Here is a 12098-nt window from a genome sequence, read left to right as displayed (position 1 = left end):
GCCGGCCGGCGCGTGTAGATTTGTTTTGGAAACGTCGGAAAGAAGACGGGACTTGCTTCTTCTTTTTTTAGCAGCGATCTGCAGCGTGCCTATGGATGAGGTAATGTATCTATTCGTATCGTTTCGTCCGTGGTCCGACCCGACCATGCCTTCCAGAGGTCTAGAATTAGACTACTTAGAAATAGCGTATCTTCACACTGATGGGCTCATTTGCTGTTGTAGGTAACAGAGACACATCAGCAGAAACCAGAGACTTTTGCGTATCCAGTTAAAAGCTCCATACTGGGGCTTTAAACACAGGCCACAGAGATTAAAAAAAACTAAACAATTAAACCTTTAAACTGTTTAGATGTTATATCCAGTGTCAGAGACAATGAAAGATCCACTCTTCAACTTTTAACATCATTTTATTGGCCCACAAGTAAAATTTATCTTTCAGCCAAGAGAAACAAAACTGCATGCAGTCTTAAAGCAGAAGTAAGCGATCCGGTGGTTTTGGCTAACTTCCTGTCAGCAGATGGAGTTAGCAGTCCCCACCCTCGTCCCTACGTCACCACATTCACGCGCATCCCTTGGCTGCACACACAGAGAGGACCGCCCCTTCATGCCGTTCTCTCTCCTCATTGGATAAAGGTTGTAGGATACAAGGAAAGTTTTCTCCTCTGCTTACAGCAGAGCAGAGTGACTGACAGACCCGTGTTTCAGACCAAACACTCTATAGAAGTGATTGCTGTCGGAAGATAGAACTATTTAACACTTATATTAACACAAACATTCACCTTACTTCTGCTTTAATAAGACACAATAAAAAAAAAAAACAATAAAATGCATAAAGTGATGAATACACAATACTCTCTTCTAAATAACAGTGTATATCTGATCAATCTCATCTAGTCTCCCCTTTTTCTCAGCTAGAAAATGTGTAATTCAAAACATACAAACTTGCTGTAATTATAGTAAAACATGTTTTTATTTTTCTACATTTACTGTAGATGTACACATACAAAATGGTCAGAGTGCTGAAGAGTGGTAAGTGACTGAAACAGCTAAGAACATGGAGGAAAAAGACTGTGACAAAAGAAAGGCAACTCTGCAGGTTCAGGAAAACTTCTACATAGAAATTACAGGTAAGCAGCATTTTGAGTCATTCATAGTTAATCCTAACCCTTTAGCTAATGATTGAAGTGTGTAGTTAATGTGACTTTTCAGTTATAGTTACTGCAAACGTCCTCAGCTCAACAGTCGTCTCCTCTTCTGTTTCTTTTCTTTTCCAGGCTGGATCTTCAGCAGGACGACAAAGGACATACAGACGCTGGAGCACAGACATGAACAAGGTGAGTTAGTGTGTTTAAACATTATTTTTGTAACTATTGTGACACTCAAATGGAACATATTTGGCTCAGGAACATGTCTCTGAGCACTGACCTGTGTGAAGGTTCCTGGTGTCAAACACATCTGTCCAGCTGCCCACAGTGGCACCATGAGGACAGAGGACAGAGTCATGGTCCATCCCAGTGCATAGGCCCAGTCAGGGTAAGTGTAGTTGTTAACCTTGAGGTGTGTGTAGCCAACCAGGTACAGGATGAAGGAAATCTGTGGAGGTTTAAAGGGAGAAAATCAGGATTAAGAGTTAAACTTTGATTTTAGATAGTCTTAAGTGTAAAAGTAAGTAGCAGTATGGTGCTACTGTAGGTATGGTAGTGTCGCTCTGTCAGTCCAGCACTTTGGTCTGGACAAATTGATGTGACATTTTGTACAGGCGTTGGTGGGAGATCCTCTGTTCAATCCTTTGGTTCCACCATTAGGTCAGAGCTATTTTGTTTCTCTTGATTCTCTTAACCCTAAACCTTACTTGACCTACTCACCAGTGACAGTAGAGGAATTATGTATTTCCAGCACAGTTTGAAGAAAACAGATGGTCTGTGTCCTGTCATGTCCTCAATGCTCTTAATAACACGGTCAGCACCTAAAACATTCATAGACATTTTAAATATTGGAGTTCTGCTGCTGACATAATACTGTAATTGATGTGGGAGACTAAAGAAATTCAAAAAATCAATACTAATTACATTCAGGTTTTGCAACCAGTCTGACCAATTCTTTAAAATAAAATCACAGCAAACACTTAAAGAACTACCTTTTTATTGTGTAATGTTGAACAATATTTACCATACGTATCCTATATAAAGAAAAAAAATCCTATATATAAACATAACCTTATGACTTGTCAGTCAGAATCAAAACCATTATCACAACATATGAAAATTAGTTTACAATAAGTTTTTAACTTACCAAAACCCCAGGCCAGAGCCAGACACTCAGATAAAGACATACAGTAGTGGCAAGCTCTGGTACTACCGTAATAATCAATGAGCTGGAAGATGTACATCCCTCCCTACAGCAGGAAGAGACAAGATTTGAATATGTGAAATAGTTTAAGAAACTCTGAGTTTGAAGATGCTTCAGTTAGAATATTTGTTCACCTCTGTAACCAAGGTCAGATGTATGAAGAAGAAGAACGAACAAATGATGAGAACAAAGATTTCAGATCTTCCTGCTGCACGCAAGAGCTTCGGAAACAAGTCGCTTAATGATGTGATAAAAGATTCAACTATCACAAACTGGAAAAGAAATAAAACAAAAAATTTTAGGGCTATTTGTGGCCACTAGTGACCACTTATTATTTGTAACACATCAAAACATCTTACATTTGTATCAACGCTGAGGAAAAAAAGCATCAGGAAAAAGCAGACGCTCCAGAACTGAGGAAAAGGCATCAAAGCTGTAGCCTGAGGGTAGGCAATGAAGACCAGACCTGGACCTGGGAATTAGACATTAACAAGATATTGGAATAGTATTTATTTGCTTACTGTATTTAGACCCGAGTCTGATCTTTGGTTTCTCATTATTGTAAACTTTTGTATTTACCTGAGTCAGCTACATTATCAACACTAACACCTTGTGTGTGAGCCATGAACCCAAGTACAGAGAAAACGACAAATCCAGCAAGAAAACTGGTTCCACTGTTGAGGAGACAGAGCCAAAAGCAGTCTCTAGAGGTCACAGAAACACAAACCACCTTCGCATTAGTATGAAAATTTCAGCTGCAGATAATATAAATACCACAAACACATTTTGAAAGTAACTCTTTTGTAGTTTATACTTACTTGTAACAGTTGTTGTTGTGATTATTATAGCTGCCCAGAACATTGAGAATTCCTGAACAAATACTGTAGGAGAAGCATATTTGAGATCCTGCTTCTACCCAGACCTGTAAATGACAAAAAGTACACTTTAAAAAAAAAACAAGACTCTAATTCATTGTATAAGTAGTGGATTATCAGCCATCCACTCTAACTGTAACTGTATTGTAATGAAATACCTCAATGTCAGCCAGACGGCTCAAATCTGGACTGAGGTAAAATCTGATGCCGTCCCATGCTCCAGGTAGAGTCAGTCCTCTGACGAGCAGAATCAGGAGCATCACGTAGGGGAAAGTTGCAGTGAAGTAAGCTACCTTTAGGGAAAAAAACATCCTTTTTATTATGATCGGACAGTAGAGATAGCAAGGAGAGTCACAGGAAAACAAACACGCACAAATGAACACAAGTTATGATATGTCATTTGAAACTAGAATGAATTGAGATATTCAACAAAAATAATGCTTATAGAATGCATATAATCTGTATGTGAGAAATGCAGTGTTGGGAAGATTACTTTGGAAATGTAGTTGGTTACAGTTACAAGTTACCCTGTTGAAAATGTAATAGTAGTGTAACTATTTCAATTACTTCATCAAAGTAATGTAACTAATTACATTTGATTACATTTTAATTACTTTTCTTAATTTTGAATGAATGCTCTCAACTTTTTAACCATTTTCACACTTTCAGACCTAACGGTTAACTTTTCAGCAGTACTTAACATAAAAACAATACAATAATAGACTCCACAAGATACCTCTTTTTACTGTGAGATGAGAACAGCTGTATACTTTACATTAGGCCTATAGACACATAAGGGTAAGGGTATAGCTGTAACTCTTCAGATTCGACATGGACAGTTTAGATGTCAACAACATCTTCACCGCTGGCAAACACTCTTTGCACCACACCAGTGTTCCCTTATGTTATTCACAGCAACAAGCAATTATTAGCCTATAGTATAGCAAGAGGAACACAGCTATGCATGACATCCATACCATTAGTGCAGATTTTTAAACCCATCTGCAAAATGTCCACAAATACTACAGCAGCATCTGTAGCCTACAACCCTTCACCTCAACAAGGGCCGTGTGAGTCACATACGTGCACAGAGAGAGAGAGAGAGAGAGAGCGTCAGCTGTCCCTCTGTCACTCTCAGCATCGGGATGGTCCGGTAAAATAAAACCAAACTCATCCGTCCAGTCACTTTGCCACCTTTTGGTGCGGGCCATGTCATTAATTATCTGACTTGCTTACTTGGATATTTCACTCAGACGACCGGCGGATCATCTGGTGTGCGCGCGGTAGCCTATAAAATTCCTTTTTCATTTCTCCATTGCGCGGTACATCTTCACATTTACGCGCTCTCTACACAAGCGTATAGGCCGATGTACAGTGTGGGATGACATCGAAATAATGTAGAGCAGTGCGCACCTTGTCTCTCATGTTGCCCACTTACGTAGGAGAGGTGCAACAGTGTCAGTGTGGATCATCGCGGGTCAGACATTTGGCTCTTCCGTGTCAGTATCCAACTTGCGGCTTTGAAAGGAGGACGTTGACATGAAAAAACTATCTGATAAACCCGAGTTTTTCGATGATTTTTCAAATGTAACTAAAACTGTAATCATGGAAATTTATAAAAGCAACTGTAATTTAATTACACATTTTCCCACAGTAATGTAACTGATTACAATTACGTAAATTTTGTAATTAAATTACGTAACGGCGTTACATGTAATTCGTTACTCCCCAACACTGGAGAAATGTTATATAAAAACGTCTCCACAGGACCTTTCCAGAGGATCTGACACCTTTCCAGATACTGAAGTAGGTGACCACCCAACAGAACAGAAGACACAAGGCCAGCTCCCACCTCACACTGCCCAGCTCCTCTATGCCTCCAGACATGGCCAGGACACGGCGTCTGAGAGGTCGACAAGTTTAAAGGTTACAATAACTGAACATACTGTAGGTATCAGACCGTCACCATCAGACCTGTCTCTGCATGACAGAACCATTTTCACAGAGTAATTGGCGCTCCTCTTGAAACCATATAATTACTGTCTATTTAAGGTTGTCATAATAATTACTATCTAATGTGAGTTATTATATATCATGATCTACTAATATTGAATCCCTAAAAGGTAATTAGAAATGAATTTGGACTCACTCCCAGAACTCAGTGGCAGCAGAGGTGGTGTTGGTCAACATGGTCTGATTTTCAGTCACATTTGGTGAAGAAGAATCCAGATTGTGAAGACCTATACAGTTGACTGATTAAAGGAGACAGACACATGATTGTGACTTTGAGTACAGAAACGCATAAAAAAACACATCAAAAATTATATATATATATATATATATATATATATATATATATATATATATATATATATATATATATATATATTTAAGCAATATATCACGACAGGCCGTGGTATATGCTCATTATACCACGGCTAAGGGGCGTTGTTCGGCCCGACGCGGAGCGGAGATAATGTCTGGACTTAGAGTAAACAGTACTGGACTCATGAGAGGCAAGTTTATTCTTCATCGGAGTTCTGGAAGTGTTTTCATGATCAGCATGCATTTTTACAGGTGGTTTACTACTGGAAATACAAGGTACATATACAAAATGATTAGCTTCCTATGAAAATGTCACTTTTTTGTCAATGTTTTATTTAAGAATTTTAAACACAATTTTTCCAAACATCATAGCTTTATTTTGGATGCTTGCATTAATTTATTTTGCAAACAGAAATGGAATTATTTCACAAAAACCAAACAGGGTAAAAATGATTTGCCCCCCTGATGCTAATAATAGCCAGCTGCATATCTTTTTTGCTGGTTAACAGCCTGTAGTTGTTTGTTTTACTTTTCAACAAGTCTCTGACACGTCTCCTGTGGAATCCCAGCCCATTCTTCTTTGGGGAATCTCTCAAGCTCCTCCAGATTAGATGGCCCTCTGGCATGGACCTTCAGTCCACCACCACACTGATTTTCAATGGGTTTTTGAGTTGTATATTTACCTGAATTCCAGGTGTTTTCACAGTTGGCCCAGGGGAGCTGGGACTTGAATGAAGACACAAAGTAGAAGAGAGCCCAGACTTCAACTATAATGTAGCTGAAGTCATAGAGTTTTGTTACAGTTAGCCCAACTCCTATTCCTACAACACAGAAAATAAAAGGTAATGTCTTTTACAGAAATAAAAACTAAAATATTTAGATCTGGGTCAGATATTTGTTTGAGTGAAGTTTGCTGTTGCAGTTTTGGACAAAAGTACTTCTATTTCCAAAGTTGATTTTACAAGAAAATGTGTAAAATTTTGTCTGTTTCTCTTCTACTGATGGTTTCTCACCTCGTGCCAGTGGACACAGTTTCCTCCAGCAGGTGATGAATCCCTCCTGGGTGTACTGACCATTGAACGTCTCCAGCAGGAACAGAGGAATCCCACACACCACAGCTAACAGACCATATGGCACCAGAAAAGCACCTGTTGGAAGAACAGAGATGTATGTTGTAATGGGAATGACAAAATGATGACGCAATATCCTCTACTTTCCCATCTCCAGTTCATCGTTTCAAGTCCAATATCTGAAAAATTAAACATCTCTACTGAATCACCTCCACCGTTCTTGTAGCAGAGATAAGGAAATCTCCACACGTTACCCAGACCGACCACGTTTCCTGCGACCACCAGAATATATTCAGTTTTATTTGCCCACTGTCCTCTGTCTCCATCCTTTCTCTGATTGTGTCTTTGCCGTTTTTCTCTGTTCATCTCAAGATCAAGAATGTAATTCCTTGTGCTTCTGTTCTTCAAAATACTGTACAATCTGAAATTTCGTCCTTTATATAATGTGTCTTCTATTGATTTGACTTTACCCAACCCATAGTGCATAAATATGTGTGTGTATTTTACACGAAACTCGTAAATCCAGTATGTAAAGGTCAATGTTTGGTTTTCGTTTTGTTAATATTCATAACCTGCTTATAATAACGTTATCCTTATCAACTCATGTTTCCTCATTTGTTTCACTTTGGGGGGCTCCTCATTACAGTACCACACTTGATTTGAAACAGATGACAGTACTTTGAAACCCACTTTGTTTGTACTTAGAGTTGGTCATTAATTCTGGGCTGTATTCTTGGTAATTTGAATATGTAGAATCAAACCAAACAACACCTCCAGTCGTGTCGGCGTGAAAAGCCGGCCCTTGTCTCTCATCGTATAGTGCACCGGCTTGGAACTTCTCAGATAGGGTAACAGTAACAAACATGCAGCCAAATTCATGTAACCTCATGGTTTGGTTAGGTTGAGGTGAAAAGAACAATTCTTTACCATTAAACAGTGTCTGTTAGTTACAGTGGCGCGTCATGGTTGGAGTGATCATTGACAAACATTTCACCATAGGACCCATCACTGATCAGTTTTGTTGACACATTTAGCCACCCCAACCTCGGCACATGTTTCTGCTCTTTGCTGAACAACCACACATGCTCATTTACTCCCGTCATCATTTAAAAAAAAAAAAAAGTATAGTCGAGAGAGAGACAGGAAATGGGAGGCATGTAGCAAAGAGCCGCCTGAGTCAGGATTGGATACAGGGCCGGCTGCAGCGAAGACTGGCTATAGCCGGTGCCTACACTAACTGAACTATACGACGCCCCTCCTGTCGTCATTTTTTGATGTTGCTGGACAATAAAAACCAGGTTGCAGGTCGTGCTGCATTGGTGACCGATATGTTTTTGGGTTTCCAGAGTGAATTTTCCAGAGTAATTCTAAAGTTCTTACTTCTTATTAGCGGGTTGAAGCGAGTTTTTTAAACGCGGGTTGACCCGCTAACAACGGCATTGGCATTTGGCTCCTTTCCCATTGACCAAAATGAGCAACATGTCTGTCTGATCATAAACCAGTCGCCCCGCTCTCATCCGCGGTGCGAGAAACACGTCATGCCACAGCCGCCCGCCGCGGAGTGTGAGGTCCGTCGACCGAGGCAGAGGAGGCGTCTGGCTGACCCGGAGCACCAGGACCGCGGAGGACAGAGAGTCTGACGCCGACGTCTTATATTATTATATATTATGACGGACGTCCGTGGCACAACACGTCAGTTAAACAGACTGTCACTTCATTTGTTTTTCAATCGTTTTTGGTCAGTGTTCTTTGATCTTTTGATCAAATCAAGTCTCGAATATGAGCAGAGCTTTGTTTTGGTACGTGACATCAGACGCGACTGGCGCTTAACGTCATCATGTAAATTAGCAGGTTGACCCCATTACAGTCTATGGTTGACTCGGGTCTGGCGTTCCCACTGCAAGCCAATCAGAGCCGAGCCAATTGAAGGCGATTTTAACCTGCGTCGCTTGCTGAGTCGTTTGATACGGGTCGACGCGCCTTTCCCACTGCCACCAGAAGCCGATTGTTAGCGGGTTTAAACTGTTTTTTTGGCCAGTGGGAAAGGAATATTTGATCCACCACGACCCACTGAGACATCTGCCATTGTCTTTAACTTCACCACCAACCCCCCTAAGGCCACTTTTGATGAAATGATAATACTTTTTTCAGACTTTTCAAATCACATATTGACTTAACTTTTCACATATTGAACAATGATATTTTTTGTGTATTTGCTTTGCACTAATCATGCATTTCACAGGATGTAGGTGAATTTTATTACCTTACCCATACAAAACCATGCCTGCAGCCTAATGGCAATAGCAGAGAAAATTAAATCTATGTGCGAGGAGAGTGTAATTACTAAAGACACAGCTGTCAAATAATAGGCTTAGATAGATGCTGAGTTAGGACGGGGCGGGGTGGGGTGGTCTCAAAGAAACAATTCAGTGCCTTTAATTAACACCTAACAGCCTGTCTTCTCAGTCCAAAGCAGCAAACTGTGTAAAGAAAAAGGCTGTGTATCATATTACTGAATGACCTTTCCCTTTATTCTTCCAGACCCATGTTCAGTACAGTATGTGGAACAGTAGACAATGTAGTCTTTAGGGACTTGTTGCTTACTGACAACCACACTATACCCTGCATGTGAGCTCACACAGCAGCAGCAGCAGCAGCACCGCCACACCCTTTTACTTCCTCACTGAACACACAAGTGGGCCAGTAAAACTGGTATTTGGATTAGCTGAGCACTCCCAACATGAAAAATGATCTTCCTCTGTGTGTTTCAGGGAGTGGCCAGAAAATGTGTTCAGCCAGTCAGTCACTACAGTGCGGTTTGCTGCCGCTTTTGCTCCATTATGACATCTGTTGAATGAGGTCAGACATTATGAATTTTATTCCTCACAGCTGCAGCTCCCAGAGTCTTAAAGACAGCTGAGTCACAGACCACAGTTACATCCTACTGTGGGCGTGACAATGGCACTAATATTTTCCTTCCAATTCCCTCAGAGCGACATAAATAAAACATCGTCTAACCCTAACCCTGCTTTGTGTGGCATCAGAAAACTGTCAGCTGTCTCCAGTGCTTCATTGAAGCAAAACCAAAATAATATTAAAATCCATCATACAAATATGAATGACAGCTTTTTGTGGCTTTGCATCGGATGGAAAATTCCTGTCATCTTGTGCTAAATTTCACTTTTAGCATATCTGGTGACCTCGAAAACCCCAGAGATATTGAGAAGGAATTAGTTTTTGTATGAGTTTCAAGGCTTTTCCACATAACATGCAAAAAAACAAAACAACAACATTCATGGGGTTATAGTGGTTATAATAAAGCGAATAAATAAGTGCAGTTACATTTTCAACACTGTTTCCTTAAATATGTTGTTTTACTCATAGCCATGCATGTGATCCACAAGCATTCAGTCAAATATGAAGCGTCTAATACTATATATTTCCATCTTAGTGGAGTTCCTGTTTTGTATATTGTGGTTCAAAAAAATTCAAATTAAGGAGCACAGGGCTTATTTTTATAAATCTTAGTGTTCACATGATGAATATCGTTAATATATATTTATTTTCATGGCACTACCTCATTGTCTATTTGCACTACATGTGACTGTACAGTAGGCCTACAATCTAGCCACTTTATTTATCTTATTTTATCAACTTTTTTTGTATAATTCTTATTCTTCTTATTCTTAACTTATTGTTCAGTTGTTGTTGTATACGTCTTATATGTGAACGTCAGAGAGCTATGCAAACCAGAGTCAAACTCCTTGTATGTACGCTATGCAGCATACTTGGCCAATAAATCTGATTGTGATTTGATGAATTGTTAATTATTTATTAATCAATTCCTAAATTAAATGCCATATTTTCTGGCTCTATTGGCCAAACCCTGTGTATTCTCTTATTATGTTATATTTTCTTAGATGCCTTGCCCACAGTTTTTAGATGATTTATTATGCAAAGATAAGCAATGAACAACGACCTGATGAAAAATTAATAATTTAATTAAATTCACTGTGTGTTTGTTATTGCTCAACAATAAGTATAAAGAATGTAGGAACAGAGAATATACAAAATGACAGATGTCCCAAGACATGATAAGACATAAACTGATAACAGAGATGTAATAAAGGACAAAAACTGTCAAATTAATTAATCAAATAAATAACATAAAATAAATGAGTAATATGGGAGGGATAAAAAAAAATGCAGGCTCATCTCCCTGACCTGCACAGAAAGATTCGGGAAATCTTTCATTCCTGAATGCACAATGCAATTTGTTAGGCCATGCACTTTTACTTTCATGACAGTTACCGGTATATAATTTGAGGTTATTTATTGCACTGTGTGTGTTTTTATCTATTTTGTTGTAAGCTGCTGGACGACTTGAATTTCCCTCCAGGGGGATGGATAAAGTAGGCTATTTTTTCCTATTCTATTCTATTAAAATAAATAGAAATAAAATTAGAAAAAGGTAGAGATATGAATAATAGAGCAATGTAAAGTGGCAGACAACTTTACATAAAGTAATTTGAGTAAAACTGAAGAGCTGATAAGCATTTTAATGCTTTGGACATTTTAACTTTATGTATGTAGAATTTACCCAGTAATATGAATGGCAATGCTGAATTTATTTATTTATTTGAGAGAAAAGCTGTCATAGTGAGTGTCTCTCTGAAACAATAACACTTTTTTTTTCAATGAACTTTATTGAAAAAGGTTGTACATACAAACGATAGAACAGCAGACAGGTGCTCCAATATCATCAAAAAAAAAACTAAAAATAAATAATTCACAGTAAACTAAGGTTATTATTAGTAATGCCAGTAAACTTAAAAAAGTAGGGAGGATAATAAATAAATGAATAAATAAAATGACAGGAAAGGGAAAAAAACAACGATAAAAAAACAAACAAAAAACAAGGAAACAGAATGTAAATACATTATTCTTCTTTGGAAAAACCTCTCGTATACAGTATATCTGTGGATGTGGTGCTTTGTTTAGTGTCAATTAGTGTGAGGGATTTTATGTACTTTTTAAACTCATGCAAGAAACTTCTAAAGTTGGGTGGAGTTTATATGTGAAATTTGCCATAACACAGAATGAATAGGTTTGTAATAAAGGTGACGTCATTTTCTCCATTACATGGACTACAAATACATTATCACAATTCTACAGAAGATGTTTATCTTTATTTTACACACTATATATATATATATATTGTTCAAGTTGAGTCCAGAAATTGATAGATATTGGTCACAGTCAGGGCCGTTGTATAGGGGAGAAAGGTGATAATTCTAGGGGCCCAGCGCCCAGTAGGGCCCATAAAAAAACCCAGTAGTTTAATCTTTGTATGACTGAATTATTCTGCATAAGACCCTGACTAATACTCATAGTACACTGTAAAAACTCAACATCTTTCCAAGAATTTTTGTTTTTATTTCTTGTCCAAATGTCTCATTTCTAGTCAAAGCTAATCTCT

The 12098-nt window shown here is 38.6% G+C and overlaps 1 protein-coding gene across 1 annotated transcript; it reads right to left on the bottom strand.

The window, feature by feature from the left end:
- Positions 1–1192: 1192 nt before the first annotated feature.
- LOC311000112 (sodium- and chloride-dependent GABA transporter 3-like) lies at positions 1193–6985 on the bottom strand (the record flags this gene model as incomplete). Its single annotated transcript, XM_083990746.1, has 14 exons — positions 1193–1312; positions 1426–1593; positions 1866–1966; positions 2293–2395; positions 2484–2621; positions 2709–2821; positions 2929–3053; positions 3168–3271; positions 3383–3517; positions 4995–5127; positions 5374–5476; positions 6233–6370; positions 6563–6697; positions 6829–6985. The coding sequence occupies 14 exons, from the start codon at positions 6983–6985 to the stop codon at positions 1193–1195; spliced, it is 1773 nt and encodes a 590-aa protein (XP_083846872.1).
- Between the last annotated feature and the right edge of the window lie 5113 nt (positions 6986–12098).

The sequence above is a fragment of the Trachurus trachurus genome (assembly GCF_905171665.1).
Source record: "Trachurus trachurus genome assembly, chromosome: 17".
Classification (NCBI taxonomy): Eukaryota; Metazoa; Chordata; class Actinopteri; order Carangiformes; family Carangidae; genus Trachurus; species Trachurus trachurus.
Note: the sequence above shows the minus strand (reverse complement) of the source record. Positions and strands in the feature narration are given on the sequence as shown.